General features: G+C 40.9%; 1 protein-coding gene and 1 non-coding gene across 2 annotated transcripts in view; one reads left to right on the top strand and one right to left on the bottom strand.

Annotated features, from left to right (window-relative positions):
- CCDC170 (coiled-coil domain containing 170) overlaps positions 1–13,454 on the top strand; it is a 90,840-nt gene extending 77,386 nt beyond the window's left edge. Inside the window, exons 10-11 of the mRNA XM_050788865.1 lie at positions 10,605–10,841; positions 13,067–13,454. Of these exons, the coding sequence (XP_050644822.1) occupies positions 10,605–10,841; positions 13,067–13,267 (438 nt within the window). The 3' untranslated portion in view covers positions 13,268–13,454. The remainder of the gene's footprint in view (positions 1–10,604; positions 10,842–13,066) is intronic.
- LOC126954005 (U6 spliceosomal RNA) lies at positions 10,935–11,041 on the bottom strand. The gene has a single exon (XR_007725469.1). It is a non-coding gene; the product is annotated as a U6 spliceosomal RNA (small nuclear RNA).
- Positions 13,455–22,126: the final 8,672 nt, after the last annotated feature.

The raw sequence follows: 22,126 nt of genomic DNA, 5'->3' as shown, positions 1-22,126 counted from the left end.
TCACCTCGATCTTACTTTTTCCATTGTAGAAACCATGAGTCTGGGAAGGTTTCCTATCCTTGTGGTGCTGGGAAGACTGTGGGGAGAGGCATTGTGGCTATGGAAGTCTGATTTTCTCACTCTCTGCTTAGAGTTTTTTCACTTCTCTCTGGCTCCAGGAACTGTCTCATCCTTATATTTGAGTTCTGGGCTATTGCTGGTGATAATCTTGGTGCTGTATATTTGTTTTTGTTTTTGTGTATGTTGGGGTTTGGGGGAGCAGTGCCACCAGCTTGCTTCTATGCCGCAGTTTTTTTTTTTTTTTTTTTTTTTGAGACAGAGTCTCACTCTGTTGCCCAGGTGGGAGTGCAATGGCGTGATCTCGGCTCACTGCAACCTCTGCCTCCTGGGTTCAAGTGGTTCTCCTGCCTCAGCCTCCCAAGTAGCTGAGATTACAGGCATGTGCCATCACCCGGGGCTAACTTCTGTATTTTTAGTAGAGATGGGGTTTCAGCATTTTGGCCAGCATGGTCTCGAACTCCTGGCCTCAGGTGATCCACTCACCTGTGCTGCCCAAGTTGTTGGGATTACAGGTGTAAGTCACTGCATCTGGCCTATGCCACCATTTTGAAACAAAAAACCTTTTTATCTTTTTGATGTAGGCATTTATTGCTATAAACTTTTCTCTTAGTATTGCTTTTGCTGTATTTCACCGGTTTTAGTATGTTGTGCTTCTATTTTCATTTGTTTCAAGAATTTTTTGGATTTTCTTCTTAATTTCTTCCTTGACCACATTTGTCATTCAGGTGCATGTTGTTTAATTTCCATGTATCTGTAGAATTTCCAAAGTTTCCCTTGTGATTGATTTCTCATTTTAGTCCACTGGTCTTAAAAGACACTTGATGTGATTTCTATTTTTAAAAAATTTGTTGAGACTTGTTTTGTGGTCTAACGTATGGTTTATCCTGGAGAATGTTCCATGTGCTGATGAAAAGAGCATGTATTTTGCAGTAGTTGAATGAAATATTCTGTAAATGTTTATTAGGTCAAATTGTTCCATAGTATAGTTTATGTCCAAGGCTTCTTTGTTGATTTTCTGTCTACAGGATCTGTCCAATACCAAGTGTGAGGTATTGAAGACCTCAACTATTTTTATAATGGAATTTATCTCTCATTATCTCTAACAATATTTGCTTTATGTATCTGGATGTGTTGGATACATATATATTTACAAGTGTTACATCCTCTTGTTGAATTGTTCTTTTTATCCTTATATAATCACCATTTTCATCTTTTGCTTACTTAACATCTAGCTTGTTTTCTGTAAGTATAGCTAGTTCTGCTTGATTTTGGCTTTTGTTTGCCTAAATTATCTTTTTCCATCTCTTCACATTCCGTCTATGTGTGTCTTTACAGGTGAAGTGAATTTCTTATAGGCAGCATATAGTTAAGTTTTTAAAAAAATCCATTTAGCCACTAATTGGAGAGCTTAGACCATTTACATTCAATGTTATTACTGATAAGTAAGAACTTGTTATAACCATTTTGTTGTTTGTTTGCGATGGCATCAGTAGAGCAGGTACTCAAGACAGAAAAATGCCCCCTACTAAGTGGGTCTACAGGGGTTGACCTTGGACATAAATGTATTTTCAGTCTATATTTTTTAATTGAGGAATTTAAACCATTTACATTCAAGGTTGCTATTCGTAAGTGAGGACTTAGGCCTTTCATTTTGGTAATTGTTTTCTGTTTTTTTAATATATAGTTTATTCCTTTTTTCCTCTCTTATTGTTTATCTTTGCAGTTTGCAGTTTGGTGATTTTTGTAGTGATAACATTTGATGCCTTTCTCTTTCCCATTTGTGTATCTGCTTTAATAGTGAGTTTTAACTTTCATGTGTTTTCATTCTGGTAAATATAATCTTTTTGCTTCTAGATGTAGGACTCTTAAACATTTCTTCTTGGACTTGTCTAATGGTGATGAGTTCCCTCAGTTTGCACTTGTCTGGGAAAAACTTGTTTCTCTTTCTTGTTTGAAGCATAACTTTGTTGGCTGTGTATTGTTGATAGGCATTTTTTTTCCTTTTAGCGCTTTGACTCCCATTTTCTCCTAACCTGTAACATTTCTCTTGAGAAATCCACTGTTAATCTGATGGAAATTCACTTCTATGTGACTTTATGCTTTTCTTTTGCTGTTTTTAAAATTCTCTTTTAGTCTTTGACTTTTGACTTTTAGACTTTAATGTGCCTGAAAGAGGACCTTTTTAGGCTGACTCTATTTGGGGATCTTTGAGCTTCCTGTCTCTGTCTGTCCATATCTCTCATAAGATTTGGGACATTTTCAACTAGTATTTCATTAAACAGGACTTTAATGCATTTTCCATCTCTTTTTCTTCTGTAACTTCCAGTAATGCAAGTATTTGTTCACTTAATGGTGCTCCTATGCCACATAGAGTTTCTTCATTATTTTTTCTTTTTTTGGCTGGGTTATTTCAAGAGATGTGTTTTCAGGTTTAGAAATGATTTCTTCTGCATGATCTAGTCTATTGTTGAAGCTCTCAATAGTGTTTTTAATTTTATTTATTGAATTCTTCAGTTCCAAGATTTAACCTTGGTTTTTTTTTTTTTTTAATATATTTATCTCTTTGCTGACTTTCTTATTCAGATCATTGAATTATCTGTGTTCTCTTTTATTTCACTGGGTTTCCTTAAGATCATTATTTGAATTCTTTGTCAAGCATTTCATAGAGGTCCTTTTCTTTGAGATTTGTTACTGAAGTTTTATTGTGTTCCTGTGGAGGTGTACTTGCTTTTTTCATGTGTCTTGTGTCCCTATGTTTATATCTGTACATCTGTTGAAACAAGCACTTCTTCCAATTTTATGAAGCCGCTTTGGTAGGGAAAGACTTTCCTGTAGATACGGCCTATATTGTTGATTGGGTAGAGTGTTTTGGCTTTGGTTCTGGGAGGGTACAGTTGTGTACTCTCTGTATGATTTCTTTAGCTGTAATCAGTGTTAGCAGTATCTGTGACTACTTCAGGGTGTGGTGTTTTGTGGAGGCTGTGGTGTGGCTTTGCTGGGGATGGAGATGCTTGGCAGGCTGGTCCTTGGGCCTCTGGTGACACATGCAGGGATGAGGTGGTCCTACCACTGAAAGTGGGGGCGGATTGCCAGTGGTCATGGCAGAAGGCCATGAGTAGGTGGCTGTCAGGCTCTGGGGAGCATGCACTTTCAGTCTCAGAAAGTGAGTTTGCCTCAGCATAAGTTTCCTCTCTGGAATAATGAGGTCACATGGACTCCGGGCAGCCGCCTATACTGGGCTTGTGTCCTGTAAGGGCTGAGGTCTCCGGTAGCTAAGTTTATAGGTGTCCATGGTGTGCATGTGGACTGCTGGGGATCTCCCACTTCCCTTTTTCCTGCAATGGGAAGTCTCTCTTTGCTCCAAGCTGATCCTGGCTGACTGCTTTGTTTTCCTTTCTATGCTGCCCTCCTGAGATTTTGCATCTCAGAAGGTCTTTGTCACTTCCTTGCTGAATTCCAGTGTTCCTCCCTAGACACTGTTTGATGTGTGGTTATTTGTTGTTTTGATCCTTCTTTGTGGTAGAGATGAGTATTGGTTGCCTTTAGTTAGCCATCTTGATGATGTTTTCTACTTAGTTAAATTTTTGTGTCCTTTTCAAAGAGGGACACAGTATCTATTTGGGCCATCAAAAGACTCTCCCACTTTGCCGTCCTATCCCATTCAGAGAGCCTGTGCTCACTTCCTGGCTCCTACTGGGTGGTGTTTTCAGTGCAGCTTCCTGAAACCTTCCAGCTGGAGAATTTAGATCCTCTCAGGAAGCCAACACATCAAAAATTAAATTTAGTCATCTTCCCTTTCTGGGCCTTTGGCCCTTATAACATGAGATAATTGTTCACCGGATTTTAAAATTCTTTTCTTTAAGGAAGCAGACAATAGATACAGTGTTTATGACAGCGAAGCACACTTGGAACCTTCTCTGCCCTTGCTTGAGTCTGAGCGGCACATCAATCTTGTTTATGACCAGTTCTGTCCCACTGGAAGAGAATTAGGGGCACAGTCTCTCGCTGAACTCTGAGCTGGGTCTGAGGAGTTCCCTTAGGAAGATTAAGAAACCAACTTAGTCCCACTCCACTCTCAGGAATCTGTTGTTGGGTTTGAGGCTTTCTTCACCACTGTTGGCTCCCTGTTCTGCCCTGGTGGCTTGGCTCAGAGCTGCATTACTTGTTCTTGCTTCCTGGGAACAAAGATTCAGGCAGCCCTGAGGATTCTGATAAAGTCTCATATTTTTTAGAGATTCTTGGCAACAAATTCTTCTCATTAGGACTTGATTCATGAGCTTCTAGACCTCCAAGCTGTGTTCCATCACCTTTGGTAGATAGCCCACTGTAAATGTTTTCCCAATCTGAACAGACAGGCTGAATGTATCTGTTCTTTTATAGATACAAGGTTTAAAATTCAACATACCAATCCCAGCAATTTACCATTTGCCACATATTTTCTTTGTAGCAGTGAGATAGTTTGTATGTGAAAGGAATTTCTTTGTTTTAAAGAGAGATCACTTTGTTTTAAAAATTGATATTTACTTAATCAATGTAATGTCCCCATTTTGTAAAATGTTTAATGGTCTACAGAATATATTATTTTGAGCAATATGCTTATGTAACTTATAAATATGTGTGTGTGTGTATATATATATATATTTAAAAAATTCTACTAGTAGCATCCATGATCAATACTTTCCCTTTCCCAACTTCTTGTTTTGAAAATATTCAATTGTTTTTTTTTTTTTTTTTTTTTTTTTTTTTTTTTTTTTTTTTTTTTGAGACGGAGTCTCACGCTGTTGCCCAGGCTGGAGTACAGTGGCGCGATCTCGGCTCACTGCAAGCTCCGCCTCCTGGGTTCACGCCATTCTCCTGCCTCAGCCTCCTGAGTAGCTAGGACTACAGGCGCCCGCCACCGCGCCCGGCTAATTTTTTTGTATTTTTAGTAGAACGGGGTTTCACTGTGGTCTCGATCTCCTGACCTTGTGAAAAGTGCTGGGATTACAGGCTTGAGCCACCGCGCCCGGCCTAATATTCAATTGTTTTGAAAACTTTCTAATCTGTAGAAAATGGCAGGAATAGTATAATGGATAATCTTTTACCCTTCACATAGATTGTTAATATTTTACTGATTACTGTATTTTGCCTGGAGAGAGAGAGATAGATGTTTTATTTTTGCAAAAGCATGTGAGAGTAAGTAGCAAACATCATGACACTTCACCCCCCAAATATTTTCCCACATATCACTTAAGAACAAGGGCATTCTTTTACATGACCACAATACAATCAGCACACGTAGGCATTACCATGGAGACAATGCTCTGATGTATTGGTATTTACTATGCAGTTCGTAATCAAATAAATGTTTTGATAACTTGGGATCCATAAATGGTCTGCAAGGTCGGCCCCTGTAGACCTGCACTTAGTGGGTGCTATTTCCCTGTCTCAGGTGTCTGCTCTACTGGTGATATGTTTCATTGGCTCTGTTGCTCACTTAGAATTTTTTCTCCCAGCTGTTGACATTTTATTTTCTGCATAGTTCTGAAGCTGCAGCAGTTGTTCTTATGCCTTCTTGATTGTAAGTTTCATAGAAGCTGCCAATTTCCAAGGGATTTAATCTCCTTTGGATGGAGCCAGGTCAATAGCTACAAACCTGTCTGAGAATGTCTGCCATCGACCTCCTCTCTGTCTAGAAAGATGTCTTAGTCTCTCAGCGCTTTGGGAGGTTGAGGCGGCCAGATCACAAGGTCAGGAGATTGAGAACATCTTGGCCAACATGGTGAAACCCCGTCTTTACTAAAAATACAAAAATTAGCTGGGAGTGGTGGCGGGCGCCTGTAGTGCCAGCTACTCTGGAGGCTGAGTCAGGAGAATCTCTTGAACCCAGTAGGCAGAGGTTGCAGTGAGCTGAGACTGCACCACTGCACTCCAGTCTGGGTGACAAGAGTGAAACCCCATCTGAAAAAAAAAAAAAGAAAGAAAGTTATCTTAGTCTATTAAGGCTGCTGTAACAAAATACCATAAACAGGGTGGCTTATACACAACAGAAATTTCTTACAGTTCTAGAGGCTGGGAAGCTAAAAATCAAGGTGCCAGCAGATTTGATGTCTGGGGAGAGCATGCTTCCTTGTTCATAGGTGATGCCTTCTTGTTGTGTCTTTACATGGTGGAAGGGGTGAGGCAGCTCTCTGGGGCCTCTTCTATAAGAGCACTAATCCCATTCGTGATGGCTCTGTCTTCATAACCTGCTCACCTTCCCATGTTGTTATTAAGAAGATATTAAGTTGATATTAAGAAGAGGTCCCACTTCTTAATATCATCACTGTGGTGGTTAGAATTTCAACATATGAATTTAGGAGGACGCAAACATTCAGACTATAGCAAAAGAAGTTTTGTGCCTTAAGAAGTTCTATGGGTTATAATAGGTCAAAACTGTTTTTTTTTTTTTTTTTTTTTTTTTTTTTTTTTTGAGATGGAGTGTCACTCTGTCACCCAGGCTGGAGTGCAATGGTGTGGTCTCTGCTCACTGCAACCTCCGCCTCCTGGGTTCAAGTGATTCTCCTGCCTCAGCCTCCAGAGTAGCTGGGATTACAGGTGCCCGCCACCACGCCCGGCTAATTTTTGCATTTTTAGTAGAGACGGGGTTTCACTATCTTGGCCAGGCTGGTCTCGAACCCCTGACCTCGTGATCCACCCGCCTCGGCCTCCCAAATTGCTGGGATTAGAGGTGTGAGCCACTGCGCCTGGCCAAAACTGGTTTCTGGTTTATGAGTTCAGCAGGTATTTGACTCAAGATTCCTCAATTTAGTGATGTCACACAAAATGGTATAAATAAATCTGATTTTTTTTTCCATCTGGATATCCATATCCCAAGCAGTCACATCTCCTCTAGATCATGTCCTAATCTTAGAACAGTTGTTCCCATTTCTCAGACTTTCTAGTGGGATAGTGAGAGCCTTCAGAGTATAGAACAGGCTCACTTGTGCCATGATTCAGATACTCAGCCACAGTGAAGATGCACTCGAAGCCCAACCCTAGGGAGAGATTTCAATCTGTGACAGTAGTCTCCAAATGTCATCAATGTAAGTCACAGTCATCTCAAAGCCTTTTAGCAATACATAATCAGGAGTTGAGCAACTAAATGACAGTTGTTAGTTTTATTATCATCAGTAAAAAAACACAAAGAGATTTCATTCATCAGGGGCAGCAACATTCTCATTCCCCTTTCTCTCTCATTACCTTGCTGCACAACACCAATGCCTTCTCACAGTTTCCTCTTGCATGATTCTAGGTTTCTTCAAGAAGGCTTTCCCGCAGCCTAGTTAGCACAGAATTCTTCATCTTTCTCCCTACTTCTCTCTCAGCTCTTTACCATGTAGGTCAATTTAGCCTCCCTGGCTTGCTGCCTTCCTGACAATCTCCCCCTTTATCCAAATTCTACCCTAGAAGCAATTAGATAAAAGTAGATGCGCCGGGCCTGGTGGCTCACGCCTGTAATCCCAGCACTTTGGGAGGCCGAGGTGGGTGGATCCTGAGGTCAGGAGATCGAGGCCATCCTGGCGAACACGGTAAAACCCCGTCTCTACTGAAAATACAAAAATTAGCCGGACGTGGTGGTGGGCGCCTGTAGTCCTAGCTTCTAGGGAGGCTGAGGCAGGAGAATGGCGTTAACCCGGGAGGTGGCAGAGCTTGCAGTGAGCGGAGATCATGGCACTGCACTCTAGCCTGGGCGACAGAGGGAGACTCCATCTCAAAAAAAAAAAAAAAGTAGAGGCATCAATAAAACATCTTTTCTTCTTAGGAAAGAAGGGTTGGGAGGGAAGGAAGAAGACAGCAAATACTTAATATTTGGTATCTTTTATTCTGTTACTTTCTTACTTTTTTTTTTTTTAATGATTTAACCACGAAACGAAAACATGAAATAATGCTTTTTCTTTGAGAATATACCTGAACATTTTATCTCAATTGTCAGGAAGCGCAGAACTAAATTCAGAGCTGTACTGGTCTTTGTTTGCTCTTTGTCTATTCATTCCTTACTGATATGTTTATTTATTTATTTCAAGTTAGTTTATTTTGATCCTTTTAAAGAGCTTCCTTGTAAATGCACTTTCAAATAACAGCTTTATCAAGATACAGTTGACATATCATAAAATTCCCTTTTTAAAAGTGTACAATTTAGGCCGGGTGCAGTGGCTCACACCTGTATTCCCAACAGTTTGGGAGGCTAAGGTGAGAGGATCACTTGAGGCCAGGGGTTCAAGACCAGCCTGGCCAGCATGGCAAAATCATGTCTCTACTAAAAATACAAAAATTAGCTGGGCATGGTAGTGCACACCTGTAATCCCAGTTGCTGGGGAAGCTGTGGCACAAGAATTGCTCAAAACCAGAAAGCAGAGGCTGCAGTGAGCTGAGATTGTGCCACTGCACTCTAGCCTGGGTGACAGAGCAAGTCTCTGTCTCAAAAACATGTACAATTTAGTGATTTTTAGTATATGTACATATAGCAAATGGCACCACTATCATGTTTCAGAACATTTTCATCACCTCCAAGAGAAACCCTGTACCCATAAATGGTTGCTCCCCATTCTGCCCTCCCACTAGCCCCTGGCCTTTTCTGGATCTTTCATGTAAATGAGATAATAGAATATGTGTTCTTTTTTCCAATTGGCTTCTTTCCCTTAGCATGATGTTTTCAAGGTTTACCCACGTGTTAGCATGTCACAGTACTCTATTCTTTTTTACTGCTGAATGATAGTCCATTGTATGGCTATACTACATTTTGTTCTTCCATTCACCAGCTGATGGCATTTGGGTTGTTTCTACTTTTTGGTGATTATGAATAATGCTTCTATGAACATTTGTGTACAGTTTGTGTGTGGGCATAAATTTTCAGTTCTCTTGCCCATATGCCTAGAAATGGAATTGCTGGGTCATGCGGTAATTCTATGTTTAATATTTTAAAAACTGGCAAACTATTTTCCACAGTAGCCACACCATTTTACATTCCCACCAGTAGTGTATGAGAGTTCTAGTTTCCTCACATCCTTGTTAACACTTGTGATTGTCTGTCTTTTTTATTTTAGCCAACCTAGTGGATACTAAATTGTAGCTCATTTGTATTGTTTTTAATGATTAGTCAAAACAATTTGTGTCTGTGTGAAGTTGCTTCAAATTCTTTTTTTATTGTGCTAAAATAAAAATAACATAATATATATCACTTTAACATTACTAAGTATACAATTCAGTGGTGTTTCAAGTACTTTTACAATATTGTACAACCATTATCACTATCCACTTCCAGAACTCTTTCCATAGTCTCAAACTGAAACTTTGTGCCCATCAGACAATAGCTCTCATTTCGCCTCTTCCCCAGTCCCTGGTGACTTCTATCTTACATACAATTTCTATGAATTAGCCTATTCTCTGTACTTCATATAAGTGGAATTATACAATATTAGCCCTTTCGTGTCTGGCTTATTTCACTTAGCGTGTTTTCAAGGCTCATCCATGTTGTTATGTGTCAGAATTTCATTCTTTTTTTTTTTTTTTTGAGACCGAGTCTCACTCTGTTGCCCAGGCTGGAGTGCAATTGCACAATCTTAACTCACTGCAACCTCCGCCTCCTGGGTTCAAGCAATTCTCCTGCTTCAACCTCCTGAGTAGCTGGGATTACAGGTGCCTGCCACCATGCCTGGCTAACTTTTGTGTGTGTGTGTGTGTGTGTGTGTGTGTGTGTTGTGTGTTTTTTTTTTTAGCAGAGACGGGGTTTCACCATATTGGCCAGGCTGATCTTGAACTCCTGACCTCAGGTAACCTGGCTGCCTCGGCCTCCCAAAGTGCTGGTATAACAGGCATGAGCCACCACGCCTGGCCTTAAATTCTTTTTGTAAGCAACTCTGGCCTAATCTTAAATAATAAGCTAACACAGAGAATGTGCCTCACCCTCCAGCATACTGTGTGTTTTGGCTTGAAGATCTTTGGACAGCTTCTCAGAGGAAGACACCAGTCCTCCCCACAGTTGCAGCTGTTCACCTCCCAGACTCACTGGTAAAGTTAGAAATGCTTCTGAAAAACTGCCCATCTATATTTTCCTCACAGCAGTTGTGAAGACTTCCTGAGGTGGATTTGAGGTGGGGCTCTCACGGGATAGAGCATTAGAAGAGGGGACATTTCGCTCTCCCTGATGTTTATATACCAGCAATGTCCCGTTGGTCGGGGCAGAAAGTTGAAGCTGCTTTTGCTTATGGAGCTCATAGAATGTGTGTGCACATACCAGCAGGCTTAATTTTAAAATCTGACCCCAGAATTATGCTGTCTACAGTTTTATCTCATTGATTTTTCAAATAAGTGTACTCTAATATGTTGGTTTTAGCTGTAACTGTCTTAAGACATGTTTGTCCAGCACATAGGCTTAGCAAAATCTGTAACTGTTTGAGATGAACTCCATTCTTTATTCATAAAAAAGGTATGAAGCGAATTCCATTGACTTCTGATATGTCATGTTTATACAGTTTTCCTAAATAAATACAAAAGGAGTTATCAGCATTCTCTTGACTTCCTAGATTAAAACTTTGGAACAGACTAAAGCCATTGAAGATCTAAACAAATCCAGAGACCAGCTGGAGAAGATGAAGGAGGAAGCTGAGAAAAAGCTCATGTCTGTCAAGTCAGAACTGGATACCACAGAACATGAGGCTAAGGAGAATAAAGAAAGGGCCAGAAACATGATAGAAGTGGTAACCAGTGAAATGAAGACACTAAGAAAATCTTTGGAAGAAGCAGAAAAGAGAGAAAAGCAGGTGGGTCTAAATCTGGTGATGAAACCTTGTTTAGGAAATGACAGGACAATTCAAGAGCTGGATATTAATAATTATTCATGCATTTCTTTTTTAAAAACTATGGACTGTTTCATGAATTTGTATTTCATCATTTCATGAGGGCTGTGCTAATCTTCTCTGTATTGTTCCAATGTTAACACATGTGCTCCCGAAGCGAGAGCTAGTCACATATTTATTCAAAAGCAATTTACAAAGCTTCCTATATCTTTTCAACATATCCACCTGCCCCTCCAGCATCTTTTGGCATTCAAGTAACCATTATGATTCACCCCGCTAAGAAAAATTGTTCACATTTTCATGGCACAAATTGTAGGAAAGGAAAAGACATTCTTAGTCAAGCAGCGGAAGGGTTTCGGTGAAAAAACAGATTCTGGTTCTGGGGAGGTTTCTGTTATGTTAGGTGATCACCTCTGAAGTTTGCATCATCACAGAGCTCTTAACGTTAACCAGGGCTTCGGCCTCAGGAGGCAAGCCTTATCTGTAGCAGAGATCAGTCGCAGGAAACAGCCACAAATCTCACACAGTGGCACCCAGACTTGATGGCCGACCAGGCACAGATGTAAGCCATAAAAAAGTACTCATTTGCTTGCTGGCTACAAGGAGGAGCATTTTATCTAGTGAGTCCATCAGGAGGTCAGGCATAAAGAAACATGTACCGGGCAGCTTGACCTCCATTGCTTTTGGCTTTTGTCTGTTTCTCCTTTTGAAGCTCAAAAGGGCATAGAGTGGACTCTGATCCTAGGTTTCTTCCCCCCGCTTTGGCTGCCTCTGTTTTGGTTCATGTGTCAGGCAGAGATGGGGAAAGCCAGACGACACAATGAGTGTTCTCAGAAAGGAAACTTCTTCGGAATGAAAAGCTTTGGCTGCATTGGAAAGGGTGGAAGTCTGAGAGAAACTTTTTCATCAGGGAGACTAGGTTGGTAGCTTAGTCCTTTCAGGCTGCTGTAACAAAGTACTATCTACTGGGTAGGTTATAAATAACAGAAATCTCTTTCTCACAGTTCTGGAGGCTGAGAAGTCCAAGGTCAAGGTGTCTGGTGAGCACAGCTTCCTGGTTCAGAGTCAGCCCCTTCTTGCTGTGTCCTCACGTGGTGGAAGGAGCAAGGCAGCTCTCCGGGGCCTCTTTTATAAGGGCACTAATCTTATTCATGAGGGCTCCACCTTCATGATCTAATCACCCACCAAAGGCCCCACCTCCTAATATCTTCACATTGGTCATTAGATTTCAACATAAGAATTTTGAGGTGTCATAAAATTCAAACTGTAACAACTAAAACCATTCCCAAATTGGACTCTGCAAGGGAAGGAGGTGACAGAGTAAATGAGCCTGGGATGGGACTGTTTGGGTGGCATTCTCTTGGATGTAACTGTACTCAGGTTGGATCATCCCTTTTCTAACATGGAGGGTGCCTTTAATGAGGTGTTGGCCAGATGCCCTGATTTATCTGCTTTTGCATTAACCTGGAACCACAGAAACCAGCCTATGAGAATTTGAAGGGGTATGAGGCATATTTCAACCATTGTCCCCAGCCCCCTACTTTTCTTTCAATGGAGAAATAGAAGTCCCAGAGTAGTCCCATGGAATATGGCTTGTGAAATGGCAATCTGTGTGATGTGACTTGATAGTAATTTAGAAGTCCTCCTGTTTTCATTAACTTATACTTTCTTGCTATTTGTTCTTTTTTTTTTTTTTTTTAGTGTAAGAGGTTATCAGCCAGCTAAAATCCCAAAGCATGTTTACCATCCATTGACACAACCCCACCAACATTTGTTTAGTCCTTCCTAGTATGCAGAGCACACACAGTCACCATTTCATGTTATCTGAATTTCAGAACAGCCCTCCGAGGTAGGTGTATGGTTAATCCCAACCTGAAGATGAGAAAATGAAGACTTAGTGAGGTCTGGGTCTCATTCATGGTTACTTAACTTGGATTCTTGACTTAGTAGCCAATACCACATCAGTTGGCTCATCAGAAAAGTGATTGTGAAATCTCTGAAGGTTGGCAGCTGTGGGACTTATCTGGAATCTGGTATTTTATAAGTGAGAGAACTAGGAAGAGGGTAGATAATTTCCCTCCCTCATGCAAACCTGGGTTTTCTACAGGTGTTTTGTTTGTTGCATTTGGTTCAGCAGTAGTTGATACATTTTGTTCTCCCAGTTAATGAGTTTCTGTTTGATATTGCAGCTGGCAGACTTCAGGGAGGTGGTGTCCCAGATGCTAGGCTTGAACCTGACCAGCCTTGCTCTTCCTGATTACGAAATCGTCAAGTGTCTTGAAAGACTGATCCATTCACATCAGCACCACTTTTTTACCTGTGTCTGCCTCAAAGATGTGACTGCTGGGCAAGATAGGCACCCACAAGGCCGTTTACAACTTCTTCATTGAACACTGTGTCTCTTGAGAGAGGTGGCCATAAGATGTGGGACACAATTCCCAATTTCGCAGATTCCTCATGTCTTTGAGATTTGATCAGTTTGTGAATATTTTATGCTTTGATGATATAGTGAGAATGCATCACTTGCAAGAACAATCTCAAAAGTGTCAGCTTTAGATAAACGCTCAGCGTTAAAAACGCCTATGATTTCATTTACTAGCATTTTAGGATCCAGAAGAATTCCACCAGATTGCATGAGTTAGATTGGGAAATGGGAGTGGGAGATTAACATTGGGGGGTATCTATTTTAAGTCAGGGGCTTTACTGGCCAATTTAGTTCTCATAATAACCATGTAGAGAAGCTGTGACATTTTTATTTTACAACCTTTCTGGGGCTCAGACATGGAGTTACCTATCCAAGGTTGAGGTTGGGTAGTGGTGGAACCAGGATGGCAACTCATTGGCCCGGCCTCAAAGACCATGCCTCTTCTCCTGCTACACAGACTCGGCTTTTCCTGAATCTCTATGATGCTGGTGGGAATTGCTTGCATATAGGGAGAAAAATACCCCTGCCATCAAGAGTTAATATCTAGGCTGGGCACGGTGGTTCACGCCTGTAATCCCAGCACTTTGGGAGGCCAAGGAGGGCATATCATTTGAGGTCAGAAGTTTGAGACCAGCCTGGCCAAGATGGTAAGACCCTGTTTCTACTAAAAATACAAAAAATTAGTCAGGTGTGGTGGTGCGCGCCTGTAATCCAAGCTACTCAGCAGGAAAAGCACTTGAACCCAGGAGACGGAGGCTGCAGTGAGCCAAGATTGTGCCATTGCACTCCAGCCTGGGCAACAGAGTGAGACTACATCTCAAAAAAAAAAAAAAAAAAAAAAAAGGGTTAATGTGCATAAATGACAGATTTACAGGTGTAAACTATGTGATTTCTTCAAAAAAGCAAAAGCAATATACCTAATTCATTTGGATCAAACTTACATAGGTCTCAGGTCCTGTAAGAAACTTGCCTGTTCTAACTGTTGCTGCCAGATTACATCTGGTGGTAATTGTTAATGTTTCAGCAGGGCCGATCTCAGTCCTTTAAAGTGGAAAGCTTTATTGTGAGCCCAACCTTATAAGATGAAGAAATCCTATACAGTCTTATTCACCAATATATCCAATACACCCACAGCAATGGTACCTTTTTAAGATCAGGATTTTATTATGAATTCCCGTCACTTTCTGTTTTCCATTTAAATTTCTATTTTACAAGTTTTTCAGGGAATCATATTCTTCACTGAGAAAAATGTGTTACTCTTTTGGACAATTTATCTTATTTCTATCATATAAAATGTATTTTTTTTTTATTGACCTTAAAAGAAGCTCTAGCATGAAATTAAAGGAAAGGGGAAAAAATAGATCTGGTGCACCCAAACATTAGGAGAAAATGAAAAATATACAGCCAACCGTTTGTGAGTCATCAAAAAGTCAAAGTCAGCCTGGTCAACATGGCAAAACCCCATCTCTACAAAAAATACAAAAATAAGCTCGGTATAGTGGCGTGTGCCTGTAATGCCAGCTACTCAAGAGGCCGGGACATGAGAATTGCTTGAACCCAGAAGGCGGAGGTTTCAATGAGCCGAGATCGTGCCACTGCACTCCAGCCTGGGCAAGAGAGAGAGAGAGAGACCTTCTCTCAAAAAACAAAACAAAAAAAGTCAAAGTCATAATAAGCAAATTATTGGCTTCTTTCTTCTAGACTAAAAGAAATTAAAGAGTTGAAACAATCAATTGCAAGGGCTGAAACTAGATTGGATCTTGGTTTGAATTTTAAAAGAGCATAAAATATTCTTGCAATAATTGTAAAAATTTGAATGCGGACTCAGTCCTAGATTGTATTAAAATATTTTTAATTTTTTAAGCTTGACAAATGCACTGATTGTTATACTTTAAATAACCAAAAATCTGAGAATCCACAGTGCTACAGAAAATAAGTGATAAAATGGGAAAAAATAGTGAAGAACTTCTTTTAGGAAAACTGCCAATAAATGTAGAATGGATGATTCAAAAAAAAAAAAAAAAGATAAAAGAAAGAAAAGGAAAAATCTAAAAGAAAGAAATGAATTTGACACCTACTGGTTGGATGACAGACCACATAGAGGGATAGTGACCAGGCTTTGCTTGTGGAGCGGACATCCCTGCCCGGCTTTCTCCTTTATGTGCACGGACAGTATGAGTAGCATTTTGCATGTGAGTAAACATATCTGCGCAGCCCTGACTGAGGTCGCTAGGCTGGCCAGAGGCAGGACAGGCAGTTTTCCCCACCAACCCCTTTTCACATGCTCCAAAGATGTAGTCGTGGCTGCTATTTTGGATCCAAAATCACCTTGAGTGGAGGAAGTGACTTCACTGGGTCTCTGGAGGCTCTCAGAGCTTGAGTGGCTCTGCTCCACCCTGAATCATGCACCCATAAATGCAGTTATGGGTGGATGTGGGTGTATGAGAGTGGAGATTGTTTTTGTCCTTTCCCTTTGTTTTCATTTTCCAAATATAATCTTTAATAAATTTGATTTTCTTGGGAAATTTATTTTCTACACTATTCAAAGATATTTTAAATAATATTTTCAAAACATGAAATATATTTTTTTCATTTTTGATTTAGTATCATTAATCATATATCAGGATTTATGTAAGAGACTAAAAATGATCCATAGTGGTTAGTACTGTACTTTCTGTTTATTACATGAAATTACATTCCATTTGTCCAAATACATGTTTATATAATATTTCCACTGTGTAACTCTAGTGATCTTTAAGTGATCTACAGTGATCTTTAAGATACATAGAAATATGAAATATGTTTGTATATGATCTTTAGGGACTTCTAGTGAAAAGGGTATATGAAATGGGAAAAATAAATTCTGTACATGTATACAGTTCATATACACATTGCTTTTCATTTGGACAAATTGAAAATCTTTTAATAAAGCCATTTGCTTCTTTGTTAAAATGCCAATTGGTTGTTGGGTTTCCCTTTGTGGCAATCATTCCAGAGTTGGCAGGCCAGCTTTGAATTTTTAGGTTAGATTTTGTTCTTCTATAATATCCATGTATATTTTATGTTGTCCAATAAAATACACTAGTTTGATATGCTTTTTACATAAGGCTTTAAAATATTTAATACTAACTCTTCTATCAAATACACTTGAGTGACAGTGATATTTGCTACTGAGGTGATTATTCTGGTCACTGTCTGTGACATGTAAATAGATGCATAAAACTATCTCAATTAGGGAAAACAATTTAAGCTTGACCCATCTGAAATCTCCAGTTTTACCTTATCACCAAAATACCTTATGGTCTATTTTACAGATGAACAGCAATTGATTCAAGGCTCAGGGGTGGCAGGCTGGAGCTGTTAAAGAAGTCTACTTTACTGATACTGTGATAATACTTACGACTCAGAATTGGAGTCTCATTTTCACTGGGGAAGCATTTCATGGCTATGCAGCCTTTGGCTTGGAAAGTCTCACCCAGTTGATGCAGTAGTGATTTTATCCACATTATTGGACATATGCAGTAGTGATTTTATCCACTTCACTTCGCCTCTCATTAGCAAGTGGGGTCTGTATGCTTCTCTTTCCGCTATGTGCTTCCATACCGTATTCCTCTGCCTTTGTATAAAAGCATGGTTCATTTGAGGCTCCTGCTAGCTGACAGACAGATAACTTTCTTCTAGACCTCTTTGGGGTTACCTACTAAAAACCTATCTATTCTCCCTGCTTAAGACTTTTGCAAGTGGTTCATAAGTGTCTTCACTACTCCCACTGGGTGCTGCCTTCATCTTGGGTAGCTTTAATGCCTGTAAGGCCAACTCATGCAGCATCATATCTTTTCATTTTATTTTTTTTGAGACCGAGTCTCAGTCTGTCACCAGACTGGAGTGCAGTGGCGTGATCTCGGCTCACTGCAACCTCCTCCTCCTGGGTTCAATTGATTCTCCTGCCTCAGCCTCCCCAGCAGCTGGGACTGTAGGCACGTGCCACCATGCCTGGCTAATTTTTGTATTTTTAGTAGAGATGGAGTTTTGCCATGTTGGCCAGGATGGTCTCGATCTCTTGACTTTGTGATTCACCTGCCTTGGCCTCCCAAAGTGCTGGAATTACAGACATGAGCCACCATACCCGGCCTATGTCTTTAGTTCCTTGGCCTTCTCAGTGCTTATACTTTTATCTCCTTTTGTTTCAGTCACTCACATCCTAGATTGCAGCTTATAGTAATCCAATTTAGATTACCTTAAACTGAAAGGAGAATTTTGGGGGCTTGCTTGAAAGATTCAGGGATAGACTAACTTCAGCTTGGTTAGATCCAGGGATTCAGAATTGGTGTCTGGATTCTTTCTGCTTCTATCCATCTCTCATGTTGATTTGATTTTGCTTGTCTTTGCATGTTGGACTTTTTCCTTCCACATATAGGTTCCTCTATGCTACCAGAAGAGATAATCACAAGCAGTTGCATGATTTTTACAACTGATGTGGTCACGTGGCTCACGCCTGTAATCTCAGCACTTTGGAAGGCTGAGAAGGGTGGAATGCTTGAGCTCAGGAGTTCGAGACCATTCTGGGCAAAAATCAGAACAAAACAAACAAACAAACAAAACTGAAAACACCCCTCACGAGCCGAGAAAAAGAGATACCCCTTGTCTCCAAGTGTCCATGCAAAAAATATTACTGGAGAGCCTGATCATCTCTTCCAGGTCATATACCTATCCTTGAACCAATCACTGTAGCCAGGTGGATGAACTCACTCACCAGCCTGCATCCCATGCCAACCACTGTTAGTGAGGTTGGGGTCGGGTGACGCTCTAGGATTACCTGTTCAACCAGGACCACATATAATGACAGAGGGAAAGTTCCCCAAAGGAAGGGCAGCTGGTCAGACACACGCGCACGCACACACATACACACACACTTCTGTGACACGTGGCCTGTCAGGACTGTCTAATACCTAGAACTTATGCACCTCTGAAATCATAATTAAAAAGCTCCACAACCTCTTATCCCAAACCTTTATCTCTTACTCCCAAATAGCTGTGCTTTGTGCCTTTGAGCCATTGAGCCATTGCGTTTCCCTGGTCCTCCTATTTTCTCCCTCCCAGTCTTGCCCATCCTCATTCCATCTGGAGCCAGCCTAGATATTAACGTTCATTTCTTCAATCATTCTCTTCCTAACACCTTTAACTCCCTGTTCCCTTGCCCTTCTGTCCTCGACTTTGAATTACTCCCAACTGCCAATGTTTCTGTTGCTTTTCCTGCGCCACTGAATGAAGCTGGAGAAAATCACATGAAATCACAGCTAAGTGGCATCCCAAATTTCATGGTTTTTGATCTCATCTGAGCCTCCTGTTGTAACTGGTAAAGCTGCACTGTTTTCCCTGTTACATGTCTCTGTCATTTTCCAAAATGATTTTTGCAAATATGCCTTTTTCCTTTGAGGCTCTTATCCTATGCCTTCCCTCTTCACCCTCAGCAGACAATCTCATCTCCTATTTCACCCAGCAAATAGAAGCCATTATAGGAAACATCTTCAATATCACATCCTAATACAGCCTTACATGTGTCCACACCCCCCTTACCTCCTTGCTCTCCCTGTCTCAGCTATTTTCTCTACCTGGGCACTTGCATCGTCAGCAACTTAGCCCCATCAATTGTTTCCTCTCTTTCGAGTGTTGTCAACCTCATCTTCATAAATGACTTATTTCCATCAGCATTTAAATATGTTCAAATCTCTCTCATCTTAAAGACATCCCTCTCTCTACTCCACAGCAACTTCTCCTCCGAGCCCTACCTCCATCTTCTTCTCCCCACTTGAGCCCCTTGGAAGTGTCCTATATATGCTGTCTTTCTGGTCTTACCTTTTACTCATGCCATCATCTGTTCAACCTGGCTTTTGTCTTCGTTCCTCCAGTGTTCTCATTTTTGTGAGCAAATCTTTGTTACTTTTAAAGTGCTTATCTTCAAAGACATGGTATCAACCCAAATGCCCATCAGTGAAAAACTGGATAAATAAAGAAAATGTGGTACATATACACCATGGAATACTATGCAGCCATAAAAAGGAGTGAGATCATGTCCTTTGCAGGGACACGGGTGGAGCTGGAAGCTGTCGTCCTCAGCAAACTAACACAGAAACAGAAAACTAAACACTCATGTTGTCACTTATAAATGGAAGCTGAGTGATAACACAAGAGACTCAGTTTGAAGGCACAAGAGGGTTTTCTCTGATATCCTAAGGCTGGGGTAGGTAACCCAACTGGGGGTTTCCATGGCATCTTGTGTGTAGCTAGACCAACACTCATTTACAACAACTTCTCATAGTAGCATCTCGTTTGTGGACAAAGAAACCTTGAGACTTGGAGAAATGAAGGTTACAGCTATCTAAGCTAAAATAGAAATCTACGCTGTGTTACTTCAACGTTCACATGATTCACACCGAGCCGTGCTGCCTCCCGTAGGCTTGTTCATCATATGTCTAGTGCTTGGCCCATAGTTGGTGAGCATTTGGTGAATGTCTGACTGAATCAATCAGTTGATGGAATGGGGTTTGAATTGGTGGATTGGATCCTCCTCTCTTTATGGACCAGAACTTTTAACCATTATCTGTATAGAGATTTGAATGGATTCTCGATGCATAATTTATGTAATTATAAAGGGGGCAGGTGACTAATAATGATAATAGCTTACAGATGTATTATAACTCTTACTACAATGTTTTCACATACATTATTTTTTTGATCTCCACAATGATTCTGATAGGGCAGGCATGGTTACTCCTATGAAATAAAGAAAGAAAAAGAGAGAGAGAGAGAGAGAAAGAGAGAGAGAGAGAGAGAGAGAATGAATTAGCTGAACTGAGAATAGGCTCCAGGTTTCCTAACTCCTGGTCCCATGAACTTTCCATTTCACAAAGCTATTTTCCCTGCAATCCCTTGGTTAATCTTGTGGTTAATTCTTGACCTAGCAGAAAGTAGGGAAGAGGTAGTATAAAAAAATGCCACTACTCAAGTGGTAATGACCAATAAATATAAACGGAGAGATTGCATCCACTGTTGATCTGGAAATTGAAAATAGGGACAAAGCCTGGACTCATGCTCTCTGGCTCCAGACTCACTACATTTTATTAGAAAATCACGCGTAGCTGGACTATTGCTAAGTGGAAGAGGGGTTTTGTTGTTGCTATCATGCTGAAAGTCATTTACATACTCAGAATACACCTTTCCAGTTTTCCTGTAGGACTGTGAATGTCTTCCCAAGGCATTTAGGAAGCTATAAGCACATGATAAAGAGGAATGCTTGTCTGGGCTCAGCAGCAGATGCCGTGGTGTACCCTAGTCCTTCTGTGGGACTGAAGCACTTGTTCTCCAGCTGCCCAGAGCAAATGGCTCTGACAAACCACACCTGGGTCCCTTCCAAGGTCTTGCCCTTGGATGAAGGGCGCTATCTCATCCTGGGTCGCAGACCCTTTCCAAGGGCAACTCTCATCCAGTGGCTAGCCAGTGAAGGGGTACACAGACCTGGCCCTTTTCCCTCCATGCAGGACCACTCTGAAGGGTCATCTCAGCTTCCTAACCCCTCCTTTCTCATAAGATTGGTGCAGGCCTCTGTTGCAACTGCATGTCAGGGCAGCCACTCCGTCTACCCATCCTGCTCTTACTTTCTTGCAGGTTTAGCTCCTGAGTGTGCAATTCAACTACACTTCTGCATCCAAATTTCCATCTCAGAGTCTTCCAGAAGACCTACAACAGATTCATTCCTTCTCCCTGCAACTGGTGATTTCCATCAGCATTTAAATATGTTCAAATCTCTCTCATCTTAAAGACATCCCTCTCTCTACTCCACAGCAACTTCTCAGCCATTTTTGTGACTTCCGTCATATGGTTTTATCAATCTGTCAGTCATAAGTATTTTTTGATCACTTGGTGCTAGAGGAGTCACAAAAACCAAACACAACAAAACAAACCCCAAAATATCTGTGTTCAGTTTTCAGCTTCTTTTTAGAATTATCCAATAGAAATGTATAACTGAGCTCAAGTATAATGTTGAGTACCAGAAAAATATTCAGTTTTTTCTTTCCTGTTAATTGCAACAGGGTACGGTACCAGAATAGGTGCTACTCCTAGTAGCTTAAGCAATAAGGGATTTATTTATTTTTATTTTTAATTTTTTTTGAGACGGAGTTTCGCTCTTGTTGCCCAGGCTGGAGTGCAATGGCACGATCGCGGTTCACTGCAGCCTCCACCTTCTGGGTTCAAGTGATTCTCCTGCCTCAGCCTCCCAAGTAGCTGTGATTACTGGCATACACCACTATGCCTGGATAATTTTGTACTTTTAGTAGAGACAGGGTTTCACCATGTTAGTCAGGCTGGTCTCAATCTGCTGACCTCGGATGACCCACCTGCCTCAGCCTCCCAAAGTGCCAGGATTACAGGCATGAGCCATTTCACCTGGCCTAAGAAGGGATTTATTATAGGGTACTAGGTGGCTTACAGAATCATGTGAGGGCTGAAGAAATGAACTTGAGATTGATTTCCATAGAAATTCCCAAAGGCCCACCACAGAACTAAACCACCAAGACAGCTGCTGCTGCTATGTCTAGGTAGATGCAGAATTACATTGATATGACCCTAATCCTGAAGCCACCACTTTCAGGGTGCCTTCCCTCCTACTGCTAATTCTAGAACCCTACTGCACCTGCTGCTATCTGGACCATAAAATGTGTGCCTTTTACACTGCCTCTCAGGAATCATAAACCTAGTGACCATATTCTGCATCCTCTGCTAATGATGCCACAGAAGATCAAGAGCATCCATCAGAAATAGCTGT

Source organism: Macaca thibetana, chromosome 4 (genome assembly GCF_024542745.1).
Source record: "Macaca thibetana thibetana isolate TM-01 chromosome 4, ASM2454274v1, whole genome shotgun sequence".
Taxonomy (NCBI): Eukaryota; Metazoa; Chordata; class Mammalia; order Primates; family Cercopithecidae; genus Macaca; species Macaca thibetana.
This window is presented reverse-complemented; position numbering and strand designations above follow the sequence as displayed.